Below are 16,183 nucleotides of genomic sequence, written 5' to 3'. Positions count from 1 at the left end.
TCAGTCTTGCCGGCGTTCCGCGGTAGAAGTCCTTTGTTTAGAGCTTAGCGATACAACGCTGGCGGACGAGTGAATGCTTTTATCTCCGATTAGATCCACGCATTGCGAAGGGCCAGCAACACAGTCAGTCCTTGCGTAGCAGCAGTTCGTGAACTTGGCCCCACACAGGTTCGTTCCATTCCTTAAAATGCCAGTCACTATACAGCATGACTGGAGCACGGTACGTTAGCGATCACTCAGTTTCAGTTCCGACAGCTGATCGCACAGTAGCCGTGTACAAGCGGTGATAGTTTCGCATTCGCCAGAGGCAACGTGCGGTGCGACGTCGGAAGCGCCATCTCGTCCTTCTAGAGCAACCTATACTCCGTAAAAATGGTCTATATATACGGATGCTCGAGGCGCGTTTGTACCGCCGTCGCCGTGCTGCGTCGCTATCAACACGCATAAGCGGCCTTCGCGTGCAGGTTTAGAAGGTCTTTAGATACACGCAGTGTGTTTGGCTGCAAAAGTGACAAATCCAAGTGTACGACCCGTCACAGCTCCGCGCAGCCGACTCTGCCGGATCTTTGGAAGCATGCTGGCTTCCGCTTCTGTCATGAGCGTTGTGCGAAGGCTGTGCACTTTTCAAGCCCACAGGGAGAAAGACTGGGGCAAGTGGGAACTCTTACGAATTATTCTGCTGCAGGAATGACGTGGAAGGTAGGGCTTATGCACAATAGTTCGCAGTCGCTAATTAAGCGTATCTCGCCTTAGGTAGCCAAGGGATTTGCCGTCTAGATTTAAACAAAGCAATTATTTTTTTCAGTTTCACCACCTTTGGAGCAATTTAAATTTATAAGCGGTGTGGTAGTAGTGCAGTTAGCTCCATCGAAGAGCACTATACACTTTACTACGTGAATCTCGTGACCTGCTGTTTGTTGCTTTCATTGCTGTCATTCTCTTTGTGTGCCAGATACGACCACCTTTCCTTTGTTTGTTGTTTACATGCTTCTCACTTGAGCTGAAGTCCAATTCATAACGGCATTACATGTATGAAATAACGTAAACAACCTTTTTGTTGCAAACACGCTCCACGGAACCTTTATATTTCACATTGTTTAGAAATTGGAAATATTCAGTTTTTGGCTCGATTCGAAAATTTAGCTATTCGAGCACCCATTGTCTTTATTTATAATGTTTCCGGTAGAATTAGGTTTGAGCAAAGTATCCCGAGAGGTGGTTTTTAACCGCACGTTAGCGTAGGAGCAGCACAAAACGTTATTCCGTTGGTTGTGGCTATCTCTGTTGCAGAGCAAGTTGGTTTTACCTTTCTGATGTCCTTTCCCGCAAGTGCGCGCACAGAACGCGAACGTCTCGCTTAATCTCTGTTTACCCCTCCCCATTTTTTGTTTTTTACTTAACCTCGTCCCTCACCGATACTCTCTGCGTTCTGATAATTTCTACGCTATCTTTATAGCCTGCTATCGGTTGATCCTTTTGTGGTTGAAGACAGGCTTCCCTGCAGGAAAGACGATACGGGAAGCGACGACGACGTACTCTTCATAGATTAAATAGCAAGTAAAACAGTATTTACAAGCCCATTTACACGTCGTTTCCCTACAATAAAGTGCGGTGGTCAGTTAAGAATGGACTGCGCACATATGCCATCTCGGCCTCCTTGGCACACGGAAGGGACCCCTATATAGACTAGGGGCTTACTAGGGGCTGTCGGGACGTTCGTGATAAGCGAGTGGTCCCACCGCCTCGGACAATGAGCCGTTTGTAAATAAAGTTGATCTTTTTCTATCTGGTCGTTCCGGCTGTCCTCATCGGCCCACCTGCTCGACGCTCGGTGACGCGCCGCGATGACCGCAGAAACAGTCTCACTCATGTTTTTGTACTCAGTTTAGGCTCGTTTATTTCGACTCGCATTGTTCGCTTGTTGTTGCCCGTTCATCTGACAAGCTCGTTGCTGTGTTCCGTATAAGGCCGATGCTGAATGGATATAAAACACACCTCTATCCGGCATGTGCATTCTTGCATGCACAAGGTCACAAACGCCCATCTGCACTTCTTGAAGGCTACCGGACTGCACGAGCTCTTATGACAGTGGTCATTACTCTGTGAATGTGTTCACCAATGACTGACTCTTTATTATTTTTTCCGCTTTCCTTCTTAGCTATTCTTCACCCCTTCCCCTCCCCAAGTACAGGGAAGCCCACCGCGCAGGTCCTTGATTGAGTTCCCTACCTTTCCCTTTTTGTTTTTCTCTCTCTTTCTCTCTGGGGACAACAACTGAGCCCGCAACATGCTCAGGGCCTGGTTCTGGCAATCTGAAGCCCCACAGAACATCGCGGAATATGCATGCTGGTCCTGAGTACCTTTACCGCACCAAAACTTGATTAACCAAGCTTCCTATAGTTTGTTCTCTTTCACTCATTTTGTTTTATGAACACGACTAGTACGTGCAATTTTACGTTGAGGAGGCAGCAATATTTCATTGCGCCGTCTTTCCGCTCAGGGTTATTACAGTCGCATGTCACAGATTCAGCATACCGTGCAAGTGCATAATGGGCGCGAATTCATGTATACGTACGCCTGATAAAACTGACGACTACTGTTGTGAGCGAGTATAGGATAGCGAAATTCGAGCGTCCGGGTTTCTTTTTCTTTTATTTTTTTACCGTTCACTTCGTCACCATAGCGCCTTAATGAGAGTCACCTGTCAAAGCCTCTGTCACCGATATCCCCGATACTTGTCCATACTGTCAGAACCAAAACGAACAGGTGGCGGAAAAGCTCGCGTGTGTCGCGCGCATGTCTCTCACCCATAGCTATAGCACAGCCGGTACAGTAAACTATACAACGTAAGCGACAGAGCACCCGCGGCCGGGACGTGCCTCTCTTCATTCGGTCGATGGAGACAAGTCCGAGCCGTGCAAGGCAGCGGAGACACGCAGAGGGCGCTCGCTCGCGCTTGTTTAGCGACGTCACTCATTTTGCCCGATCGCCGATACCTAATTGGTCCAAGTCGAAAACCGGCGAGCGCTCTGCCCTAAATTAGGCAATAGCGCGTACAGCGAAAGCAAAGGGACGGGGAGAGGGTCGCGTGACAGGCTTTCGATGCTCTCGATCCTTCACGGGTTCACTTCTGGGCAGGAGACGGGCACACTATAGAATATCACACCAGGCCTCGGCGCCAGCGCGCGAGTGAGTGAGCTGCGGAGGCGGAGCTGGCGGACTCGAGATCCAGAGCAGCGGATTCGAGCGCTCTGTTCGCCGTCGCCGGGCTCCTGGAAGCCGAGTCCCCGGCCCCCGACATCGACGAGCGCGCCTCAGCGGCTCCCATCGATCGAGACCGCGCGCTGGCGTTGGGGCGAATGCGCGGCGGCGTCGGCGCTGTGCAGTGAACCCGCCTTTTCATTTCGCTCGCGCACGTTGGGCACCCATGCCGTATATACGCCGCTGCGTGGTTCGATCTCCGTTCTCGCTTCGTTTTCCTTATTCCCGCCGTGTTTGTTCTCGCCTGTTATATGCGTTTGTTTATCTGCCGCCATTTCCTTTCACTTCTCTGCGGGGAAAGCATCGCAGACGAGTCTCTCGCAGCGATCGTTTCCCCGTCTCCTTCGCGCTGTTCCGAGTGCCACGGCGGCCCGCGCACGTCGCTTTTACCACGGTCGTGCAGACGGTGTGTCGTCGCTTGCGCTCACAGTTCTGTTCACGCGGAGAGGATCGGGCGTCTGAAAAGTGAATTCCATGGCAGGCGCTCACTAAAACTGCACCGCGTCTGACCATTTATTGTACGTTTCCGTGCCGGGAACACTGCAGTTTTCTCAAATTAAGGGGTTTTACGGGCCGAAACCACTATCTGATCATGAGGCACGCCGTAGTGGGGGACTCCGGAATAATTTGGACCACTTGGGGTTCTTCAAAGATCACCTAAATCTAAGTACACGGGTATTTTCACATTTCGCCCCAATCGAAGTGCGGTCGCTGTGGCTGGGATTTGATCCCGCAACCTCGTGCTTAGCAGCCCAACACCATAGCCACTAACCAACCACCGCGCGAGTAACACTATACAGTGAATGGGAGGTTCGCGTCGTATTGTGCGACACGTGCGAACGTAGCCCTGGTGACAATACTATATCTTAGTTCGTACAAATGACCACTTGTAGGTTAGCGGAAGTGTGAAGAAGAAAGCAAAGAGAAATGCAAGTAATGAATAAAACAGTCGGCGTATAGGCTGCACGAAAGCGGTGTTCGCAGCCACGAACGCGAGCACGTCATTTCGTATCTGTGCGCTCAGACCGCTTCGCGCGGTACTTTAGAAGCAGCTCTGTTTGAATAGTCGTAAATTTCGTATAGCGAAACGAATGCCCTGCCATTCGACTGCACCCGCCGTGGTTGCTCAGTGGCTGTGGTGTTGGGCTGCTGAGCACGAGGTCGCGGGATCGAATCCCGGCCACGGCGGCCGCATTTCGATGGGGGCGAAATGCGAAAACACCCGTGTACTTGGATTTAGATGCACGTTAATGAACCGCAGGTGGTCCAAATTTCCGGAGTCCCCCACTACGGCGTGCCTCATGATCAGATCTTGGTTTTGGCACGTAAAACCCCGTAATTTATATATATATATATATATATATATATATATATATATATATATATATATATTTTAATTTGACTACATGGGTCTCCGAATCGACTGGCATCTATTTCAAATTTCGAATGTATTCTTCAAATCGTTTTCGAGTAATAAAATTTGAAACAAATTCGTTGTTATCATCGAGGTCGAATCGCGAAAAACGTAATCTATAATAGGTTCAAAATTCATAAATCTATCCATGTTAAAGGATCCAATCGTTGTCAGATCTTTCAAACATTATGATGCTTTCGAACCAATGCCGTCTCCCGATTCATATTCCATTCTGTATTTTTTATATAAAAAAGACACTTTTCGCGCCACCCGCAATCAAATCTTGCCTCATAGTTAAAACGAACAATGACTGCGAACGCCTCGTCACATGTTTGCAGTGAAGGCCGGTTGCGTACGACTGCCTTGTTTCTTTCTTCACGCACGCTCGCAGCGTGCAAGCGCGCCATTCGCTGGTTCTGCGGAAGGGATAGCCTCTGTGCAGCCTTCAATTGAGCCCGGCAATAATACGAGAGCGATAACACCCCGTGAGCTACACTGTATGCACGCACGTGCGTGCCTGCACACGACCCGTAAACAAAGCCTCTAGAACTATCTGTTCAAGGCACGGAGTAAGATAAACAGGAGCGCCGACTCGCCTGATAAGGCGTTCCAACCTGTGTCCCAGTGAGCCAGCTGCTTTCTGGCTCAAATCATAGATGGCGCGGAAACTTGTTAGCATGCTACTATTGGTAGAAAAAAAAAAATAGCAGGGAAGAGACTGGTATACGACCGGATCCATTACAGGCATAGGAGGCGGTACAAGGTAGAAGGTTAAAGGATGTATACAAGAATGCGAGAAGGAAAAGCATTGATAGCATACTTGAGTAAGTCAAGCAGGCCAGGTGATGATTGTCCCCACCCCGTTTCAAAGGGGATGCCAATAAACGATCATCATCAGCACCCAGAGCTAGCTGCGTCACCTGCAGCGGCCCAAGCGCGGTGTGGTGTGTAGTGAGGCATAGTTGGCTAGTTCGTTTGTTGTGTAGAAATATGCGCGCATTTCTGCTGTTTCCTGCGTAACGAGTGTGTGCGCTCGTTAGCGAGTACCGCTTGTCTGTTGGAATAGTTTGCGGGATATTTCCTTGCTTTTAAATGTATAGAAACTTACTACTTTAAGTGCCAGTGTCATGGTACAGCGGCTGTCAAACAATCCAATTTTTCTTACGTTGGTATGCTTTTACTCAAATTACATTAGTTATTAAAGTACTGAAATACAAAGCTGTTAAGCTGCCCCACGTCTGTGTGCATTCAGTACATCAATGAGAGAAAATATAATGCATAGCTTTGCTTACTTGAGCGTGTTTTCGTATCGTGTCTGTGTTTATGAACTTGAATTAACGACATGTCGGGACGTGCTTCAGCCGGCATGCTATACATATATCAGTCCTGCCACCAGACAAACATCCGTAGCTACAATTAAAGCTTTATTACAAACTGCACCACTTAACTCGGCGGCTGGTGGCAGCAGTGCCCTAAAGTTAGTAAGGGCACACCGCAGGAACTGAGGAACATCAGCACGCTTTTGTTTTATGCTGGAACTCTACTTAACACAAATGCAATTTTATTCAAGTTTAGGTCGTGATTGTAGTAGCAGACTGGCACGTACACACACATGAGGCCCTTCATAGTGTTTTCTACTTTGATTAGCTTATCAATATGCCGCTGCTGCTACACTTAAACAGCGCGCTTTTACCGCTTTTATCTCTGTTAGTGTGGCCCTGAGTGTGTTTGACTCGAGAGGCAAAGAACTGGCATCCGCCACCGTCAGGGTGCGGAACTCGGAGACAGTGGAAGAAGCGGCGATCGCTCTCGCCACCACCACGAGCACGAACGCGGTCGCAGTCTTCACGGACTCTCAATCCGCAGTACGCAATTACACGAGAGGCTGAATATCGGTGGAAGCTGTCAAAATTCTGAAAAAAGAGCATTCCGCTCCCTTACACCTGCGTCACGTGGGTATCAGGGCACGAGGGGCTCGAGGGAAACGAAGCGGCACACGCCGCGGCCCGCGATCACGTCAACCGGGCCTCTCTCGCCGCCTCGCAATACCCCCGACCGCCTGGTGACGCAGCGGAAGCGGAGACAATACCCCCCACGTATAACGCCATCCTCCAACACTACCGACTGGGACACAGGGTGTACCCGCCACCTCACCCAAAACTAACCAAAGAGGAAAGCACCGCATTCCGAAGACTGCAGAGCAACACGTACACCCATGGGATCCTCATGCATCGCATCCATCCGACACTACACACCAACAACTGCCCGATCTGCGTCGTGCCAGACACTCTGGCTCATTTACTACTCGAGTGCCCGTGGCGTCCCGAAGACGCCGTTAGCAAGCATACAACGTCCGAAGACGTGAACCTCCTCGCCGAGACGTGGGAGGCCAAGATCTCCATCCCGGCCCAGGACGAACAACGACGTCTTGTCGCCAGAGCCCGGGATGCTATCGCGGCCAGAGGATTCCTGGAATGAGGGACCCTTCCACCTAGAGTGATCCACAGCTCAAACGCTCGGGACACTGTCTCGAAAATTAAAGTTTATTTCATCATCATCATCATCTCCGTTAGTAAAACTCTGACGGGTAACTACCGCGACGCAATGCTTTTTTCAATCTTGAAAATCGGCTGACCGTATATTTTCTCACTGCAGTCACAATCGAAAAAAAAAATCACCAACGATTACGATACTCTCTAATGCGAAATTTGAGCGCACCTCTATGCGTGTTTTTATTTCGCGATATCTTGGCTGGCGCGGACACCTTGTCTCGTGCCGCACGTTGCAAACGGAGCGAAGTGTGGCGCGACTGCCTCGCTATTCGGGAGATCGCGAGAGGCAGCGCATGGGTGACGCGTGGGCGCAATTCACAGCAGCCGCCGCAGACAGACATTTCGCTCATGCAGCGCTTTGTTTCCATATATGGTATTCGTGGATGCGCTCGCCGCATGCCTAATCGATGACGTCATCGGTGAACAAACGACGCGCGCTACTCTGGCGCCATCTCGTAGCGATCGTCGCTGCAAATCCGCAGAGCGTTGCGCTGCTAAGCCCGAGGGCGCGGGATTCAATCCTTTTCGATTCAATCCCGCGATGCATTTCGATGGGGGCGCTATGCAAGAGCGTCCGTGTACCGTGCATTGAGTGCACGTTAAAGAGCCCCAGGTGGTCAACATTAACGAGAAGTCCTTAACTACGACGTGCCTCATAATAATATCATGGTTTTGCACGTAATAACTCAATTTTTTTTAATGAAATCTCTTGCTGCCCTGCCTTCTCTCTGGTATCAGTATTGTCTCGCGCTGCTCTTCACAGACTCCGGCGAGATTGTGGCACCGTGATTTAGACGGTATCGCTGCCTCAGGCATCTTCAGTCATGCATATTAAACAAAATCTTTTTTTTTCTGAAAGCGAAGAAATGGAAAAATGAGGGGAATACGAAATAAAGACGCAGTGAACGCGGGTACGTGCGTGAATGACGCCATGAAGTTAAAGGCGTTCGTACAGGCCTCTCATTCTCAATTCTCAAAAAATAAAAATAATCAAACAAACGAATAAATAAATAAACAAATAAATAAATAAACGATCAAACTATAGCAAATGCCTGCATTTACTTGTGGATCGATGAGTGGCCAGGTCGTCATTCGAAAGAGCGTCCGGATAGCCATAGATCGATCGTACAGAAGTCTATATGAGTTGGAGAGGGATTGTCTCGGTAACTGTAATACACAACAGTTGCCACAATAGGCTGTCAATCTACAACTAAAATATAAAGGATAAATAGGCAGTCAATACTTTCTTCACATTTGCAGGCATCGCATGTGGCACAGTGAGTCATTCAATTGACTGCTGAACTAATTTGCTTTGCTGAAGGCCTACGTTCTGTAGTAACAGCCAGCACAGAAGAGATGCCTAATGTGGAGCTGTCCGGGTGGAGGTCAGATTTGCGAAGAGTTCTCTAGTCTGTGCAGTAAAGTGGCGGCTTATATTATAGGTATTCCGCTCCGGCTAATGTGAGTGTCCGTGCCAGAAACTGAAGCTGCCTCGCAGTGCCTGTCCTTGAAAACTGTATTCGTGTGATGATCGAGCAGCCTCGTCTGTTCAGTCATTATCAGCGATGCCTGAGCGGAAAGTTATAATCACAAAAAATAATTGCATGACCTTTTTCTTCCACGTGACCTGAAAGGTTCATGCTTTCATCTGTCGATTCGTTCGAGGTCTGTGTGAAAGGGGGGACTGAAAACATAATGGCTGGCTTTTACTTGTTATAAAACATGGTCCATTTCCTAGAGCGTTCTCTGTCTTAATAGACAGAGAACGCTCTAGGAAAGAACCCCGCGCAGAGCTGCGAGTTCAGCAGCTGTAGACTTCATGACATGTAATGTCTTAAACCATGTGCCACGGTACTTGTCGGTCGACGTAGTCGAGCCTTCAGAATATACGTGCTTGTTGTCGCTGTGCTTCTGACGCAGGATAAGTTGTTTGGGTGCAGCTAACGGTGCGTCAGAATTTTTTCTGAAGTCCTGAAACAGTGAGGTGTACGTGTGCATGACTCATGGAGCGCCATGAAGGTAACAACGGCATGGCCGCCGGTACATACTAATATGAAATAAAGCTGTGATGTGCACAGACAGTTCCACTGAATTTGGTGCCGCTTTTTACGGCAGGAAGGCTTGCGAGATGGTGAGAATTGTTCCGGGCGAAACGTCTGACGCGCACACGCGCTGCCTCGACGGCATTAAGAATAACGATTAAGTAGCTGTAAGCGATGACAGTAGCTTCTGCCATTGACACACTTTGTGGCAAAACCAAGTAAACCCTTACAGCGCTGGTTTGTATGCTCTGTGTATTCAGGGTGTAGTGCTGCATATGTTGGAGATAACGGGGCGGCTGTACCGCAGAAATTCGAAAAATATCGCCCTGTACAGCTGCAGCATAGATTGTATGGCGGCACCCGAGATCTCTCCTACAGGGAGCTTATAGAAATGATAAATTTTGTTCAGCCGCTCTTTCGCAAAGTTCACGTGAGGAATCCAGAAGGAGCTTGTCAGTTGCCAACCCCCCAATGCACTGGTATATTTTGCTGTCTGATATCAGCGATCTCACGATAGATATCACGTAATGAACTATTGACTTTTGAGGAAATGCCATCACTGGGAACGTTTTACGTGATATTACGTGATATTCTTCGTTACGAAGTTACACTAGGTCAAGGTCTGCCGAATTCCAGGGAGAAGCTGAAGCTGTGTCACTCGCGATTTCCAATTGCATATGTTGTCGACCAACGTGGTAGCCGAACAATGCAGGTTGTTGACGAGTTCAATGAGGACTAGATGGAGTAGTTTTGTGTTGAGTACTTCTCCTTATAATGATGATGTATGGTGTTTAATGGCGCAAGGGCTAGGTATGGCCAAAGAGCGCCACTTCTCCGTATAATTATGCGCACGGTGAATTAAAATGATTTCATTACAAATGCCCGTTTCACCACCCGGCGCAGAACGGCGCATATGACAATTATGACATTTTTTCTCGCACTCTTCATTGAAGCATACAAAACAAGATTGTAGCAAGGTTCGTATTTACAAGTTTGATTTGTGATCGAGACGCTGAGAGTTCCTCATGAATAACGTCCCTCACTGTATCATATTCAGTTGTTAAAGGACAACAGCAGCGTGTGTTACTGTATGTGGGATGCTTCGGTGGTATATACGAGTATACGATTTTTATTGGGTCTTATGCTACAAGAGACTAAATAGCTGTGTGTGTGTGTGTGTGTGTGTGTGTGTGTGTGTGTGTGTGTGTGTGTGTGTGTGTGTGTGTGTGTGTGTGTGTGTGTGTGTGTGTGTGTGTGTGTGTGTGTGTGTGTGTTCTGCACAGTAACCTTGATCTTGCATCATTTGTCAATTAAAACTGCGAATTGGGCTAGTTGTCTTGAATTCATGGTAACAAAACTCAGTGCTAAGACGAATACTCCCATCTTTGTCCTTCGTCTTAGCGCTGAGTCTTGTTTTGTTACCGCGTTTCACTTAATACGATGTCAGCTGTGCGCGTGCTGTAGACCGTTTCACAAGCGAATTGCCTGCGTTTCACGCAACCCATAAACTGAGCACAATCTGTATAACTGCGCGGTGATGGGATCCGGTTCAGGGGTTCGTAGTTCGGACTCGGGCGTCACACCGATGGTCGCTTGCCTACGCCATAGGAGCGCCTAAACGTAGTAGCTTTCCTGCGCTATACCGGAGCGTCGCGCTAAGCTGACTAAGCGGCCCCATGCCATCGTCCGTCTCTGTGCCGCCGAGAGTTGCTTGTTGGTGAGGATACGAGGTCGGGAGGTTGAAGGAAGCACACTGGTTTATCTTACGTATTACAACTCCAACTGGCTCCGTGTATACAGGAGCACACTTCATTCCGGAGCAATTTACTTGTCTGATTACACTACATGTCTGCAGTACACACTACACTGCACCAAAGATCCGTTTTTTAAGCCATCGTTTTCCCTAGCTCTCTAAACGAGGGAATTCGATTATTCTGTCCCGACCAATCAGAAGGGTCGAAGTATTTGCAGCACACCGCCAATGATGTGGCACTAACTTGCTGGACTCCACCTCTGATGTTGCGCCATCGCTCCCGCATACGAGGCAACCACGTACGAGACAATTGCGAATCTGAAGTCGACGCTGTTCCCACGGAAGTCATCGACGTTGGCCCCTTGCATCAATTAGTGGACTCTCCGAGAAGGTCGCCTTGGAGTGATTTGAGGAGTCTGACCTTTACGGTCGTTACCGCTTGCACAGAATGCGGCGGTTGCTTTAACCTCGACGGGAGCTTCTTTGTTTGCCCGTCAGTAGTCTGCGCCGGGCGGGCGCTGGTGAAGTGTGCGCTTCGTGGGAAGCACACCGAGAATGGCCGTGCTGATTTGAGAGGTAACAGCGGTGGTTGCAGCGGATTTTGGAATCGGTGCACATTTTCCATGAAGCGCTGCATTAGACCGTTGAAAGCACGGAGTCAGGGTGTAACGTGTCGACGTGTATAGGGAGAGCCCTCATACGAAGACATGCTCAAGCGCACATAGTGTAGGCGTGCGTTGTAGAGGCAGTAGCGCCTACAACGCACGGTATACTGCTGCAACGTATTCACGCTGCAGCAGTAGCGCCCACTATAATTACTAGAAGATTGGCAGTCACTGCGGCGGCGGACGCTCACAATCAGAGCAGTTCGCATCGCAGGAGTTGCTGCATGAGAAACTGGCTTTTTGAGAAATGTAGCATATTTAGGATTTTATTATTAGTTACTGATCGCAGTAGTATCCGAAGCTTCAGACGTATTAGGGAAACATGCAGAGGGTTTGGGGGTTGAGATCCAAGTGAAATATTTCTGTGCACTAACTCATCTTTTCTTGTATCTTTTCAGACTCCTTGTCCTTCTACTCATCGAAACGTAAGTCATACCCACTTTCGATAATTCGTCACACGCCAAAGTGTCTGCCCACTTCATGGGCCCGCATTCACCAATCTTCTCTTAGGTGAAAACAGTTGTTCAATGGCTTCATTTTAGGTGTCCAGCACTCATGCTTGCAATTGGCAGTATAGCGGGATGACCATCCCGCTAACAACCAGTCACATGCGGCGCCTACGCTTAAGAGAAGTTTTGTGAATAGAAGCCCTGGTCGTCTGTCGCCACCGCGTTATTGATGATGCAAACGCTGAACGGGTCTACTGAACGCTTATCATTGCTCGTTTGCGGCAGAGGACATTCGAAATGAACGTTAGAAATCCGGATGACAAATCATAAGTGCGCGAACGAATTAGCTGGGAGGAAATAGACTTGGGGGTATAAGGATAGACGAAGGGCATTCGCAACTGCTCAAATGACTGTTGTCCTTCGGAGCCGATAACATAGCAGTCATGGAAAGATTATTGTAGCGCTGTATCTTGAACATGCGCGCATTATGGCCGCTGTTTTCCTTGTGGCTGTATCGGGATGGATTCGTTGCCAGCAGAGCTGCGGACGACATAGTGGGAAGTTTTACTCAAGCAGAGCGCTCTTGAAGTTTTCTGATTTTGCTTTTTCTTATCTGTTAACCTATATATATATATATATATATATATATATATGTATATATATGTATATACATATTTGACTGGTTACGCAAACTTTCTGATAGTATCATTATTGTCCCGCCAAAAGAATGCCATGCAACCGAACTTTCGAGCATATTACGGTTGAACACAGTGTCACGAGAGGTCGTGCGCTGCTGTTCACGTGTGCGTCCAGCTACTGCAGTAAAGTGGCAATGCTAATATGAGTTCGCGCATTCCGTACATTTACTCCGTACGTTCACTTTTAAGCTCTCAACGTAGGCATTTTCCTCTAAGCCATGCCGTATAGTAATAGCAGTGGCGCTGCTGTCAAGCATACCTTCAGTTGCTTCGACTGTTTTTTAGGATTTTATTTCGGGACAGAAGTACAGAAATCATAAGCACCAGAGGCGATAGCGTTGTGAGGAGCCACACAATCAAAGTTAAAAGAATTAGGAGGGCGTTTCCGTCATTTCTTTTTGTGTCTTCCTTGTATACACTTGTTTATATTGGTATGCAGATATATTGGTATATACACTTTTCTTACACGTGTTGAACTTTATACACAGGTCATGATCTCCTGCAGCTCTTTGTCTTTGGTACCGCGCTGTGGTGAACTTGAATTTAATTCCTGAATACTGAAGGCTCAAGTATACGCTTTGGGGTATCACTGACGACGTTTTAGAATCAGAATCTTTACTAAACGTTCTGATTCTGATACGTTGAGAATTTCAATGTATTAGACATGATATTAGAATGATATAAACATTCTGATGGGGCCGTTGGCAATTTAAAGAAAAAAAAAGAAAAGCGGGAGTGTAAGGAATTGTTGATGTAATTTCTGCTGCGACATTCGCGAAGTCCTTGTATAAGCAGAGGAGTCCTGTGGAAACCATCAAGGCGGATGAAGTTTTTGTGTCACGATCAGAAGGCCTAGACAACCATTGTCAGACGCGCTCACTGATAAAAGCTCGGCGCGCATTAGTTGCGATCATTACGACCAAAATTTCGAACAAGTGTGAAACATTCACATGGATACGCTGGAGACTTCATACGCGCCTTTTATGGTCATTACCTATAGACTTTTTTTTTTTTTTTTTTCATGGACGCCGTTATATTTCATAGGCAGTGGCGCCATCTATTGGCAGTCGGCATACTGGATTGGGCAAGCGCTCCGTGTTGTATGATACGCTCGGCAGAAGTTCCTGGTTGTTGTTTTCGCGCTCGTGTGATCTGTTGGGTACGACATGGCGTCTTCTCTGTGGGAAACGATTCTGTGAGACGTACTGAAGCGGTTTAAGTCGGCATGGCCGGAGTTTCTGCTAGCGTTGACGCGGACGGAGCATACAGCACGTTGTGTGCGCCTGTTTGAGCCTATACAATCAGCCTCTGAGATCAATTGGAGTATTTTTTTAAAATTTGTTTCAACCTCACTGCAGCATTCTCACTGTAGTTGTAAGCTGTTGTTTAGCAGCAATGAGTACTTACGAAACATATGATGATCCTAACAGCGTGGCTACCGTTCGGCTACGGAATAAGCTGTGCTGTTTACTTTGACAAACATTCAAATTGTTATCTGTAGATACAGTGCGCAACTCTCTTTCGTAGTTGCACAATGTATGGTAGTGGCGCTAAACCTCGTTTGTTGTGCGAGGTTTTCGCCCACGAATAAACTAGTTTTTGCTATTAATAACACCATACCGTACAGTGCGAATCACACTTGTCGAGTCGTGAGAGACCGGCTGCGGACTGCGTGGGCATTGTAAGCAGTGCATGGTAGATGCTGGGATCTAGATTGGTTTGTTTCATATAGCGCATGGCCCAAGCATGCCGCATGACCATGCCAGGTCTTATTGCGGTATTAGCCCCAGTTTTTTTTTTTTTTTACTTCTTCTTCCTTTCGCCAAAGAAGACGATGAAAAACGATTTGTGTTTGTTTAGTCTTGTTCGTCCCGTCCTGTACGACGCACTCACCCGTCCTACAGAAATCGTGTCCTCACAAATAGCCGTCGGATTCTTTTATGCAATGCCCTTTCGATACTACGGCTTTACAGGGCAAAAAGGCAATGCCGATCGAAGCACAAAGCGTCCATGTATCATGCTGGTTTGCCAATCGCAGTGATCGCAGTGTTGAGCGACTCTATCGGCCTTATACAGGAGACTAACGTAGACAAGAGCATCCAAATCTACTAGACTCGAAATACGTGAGAACGATGCCGGTGGCTGACGCAAATCTCTTACAACAATCGGTGCTTTGATGTTTCGGGGGTTGCATTGGATTGGCCGTAGACGAGCACTCTTATGTTTTAGTTCCCACGCCTAGTGATCAGACAGTTAGAAGACTTTCCCATTCACGATGGCAATTCAGAGACGCCGGTGCTCTTCGTCGAGTGAGAACCGACACAGCCGCCATTGTTCACAAAACATAGACACACCGTGACACGTCGCACGTTTGTGCACCCAAGAGAAATTTCCGCATACTGCAGTTACCCGCTGCACCGAAGCGCTACACAGTGGTTCTTCGATGACTTCGTATGAACTGACCTCACGTGAATTTCACGGAGAACGAGCTGAAAAATCTCCAAATCGTTCAGCCACACTCAAGCAGCGCCGCGCCGGCTCGCACAAGCCACAAAGGAGGAAAGGCTCGCCGCGTGCCCTTTCCTCCTCTCCCTGTGAAAATTTGTATAAGTTGATCCAAGATAAACCGAACACAAAGCAAGTCAAGAACACACGAAGTGTAAGGCGATATTATAGCACGCGAAACGTCGTTCGTCTGGCGTCAGTTACTCTGCGAAGGGCTGCAAGGAGCCGGCAATGTAACGCGCTGAGTTCACTGTGTATACTATAGTTGTATGATATCACCTTACAGTTCATGTGTTCTACATCGAGCTTGTGACAGAATTCCTGATTATGCTTTCCTGAGTTATTTTACGAGTCGCGTAATATCTGACCGCGAACATTCAGCCAACGGTGCACGAGTGAGTACAGTTACACGGAAACATATTATTCGGCACTGCGCCCGAATCCGGTCGCGCGGATGCGGCACTACATCGACCTCAGGACATTGGAGAGCATTAGCATGCATGCTGCATTATTTTACCGTGCAGGGAAAAACGTCGTAAAATTAGGTGATGCTGGAAGATGCATGCTACGACGCGGCGTCACCGATACGACGGTGCGAGGCGTCTGAAATACACATAATCGATGGCGACTTTCGATGAGACCTATATAGAAACTTGTAAAATGCGGTTTGCGACAAGTCTTTTGCTTGATCGAACACCGAATCGTGCCGTACGTCTCCTACACTCACACCTTTCCGTCCGGCTGCACAAAGCAGCTGCAAGGACGAAAGAAAAGACCGTATTACCGTATCGTTGGGTATATAGCGTCGCGTTTGGGTGCGACCCTCGCGGGTGCACGACCTCCG

The 16,183-nt window shown here is 48.0% G+C and overlaps 1 protein-coding gene across 1 annotated transcript in view; it reads left to right on the top strand.

The window, feature by feature from the left end:
* Positions 1 to 16,183, top strand: part of LOC119437423 (pituitary homeobox 3-like) — a 111,613-nt gene that overhangs the window by 17,916 nt on the left and 77,514 nt on the right. Inside the window, exon 2 of the mRNA XM_037704452.2 lies at positions 12,086 to 12,112. Within this exon, the coding sequence (XP_037560380.1) occupies positions 12,086 to 12,112 (27 nt within the window). The remainder of the gene's footprint in view (positions 1 to 12,085; positions 12,113 to 16,183) is intronic.

Source organism: Dermacentor silvarum, chromosome 1, assembly GCF_013339745.2.
Source record: "Dermacentor silvarum isolate Dsil-2018 chromosome 1, BIME_Dsil_1.4, whole genome shotgun sequence".
Classification (NCBI taxonomy): Eukaryota; Metazoa; Arthropoda; class Arachnida; order Ixodida; family Ixodidae; genus Dermacentor; species Dermacentor silvarum.
Note: the sequence above shows the minus strand (reverse complement) of the source record. Positions and strands in the feature narration are given on the sequence as shown.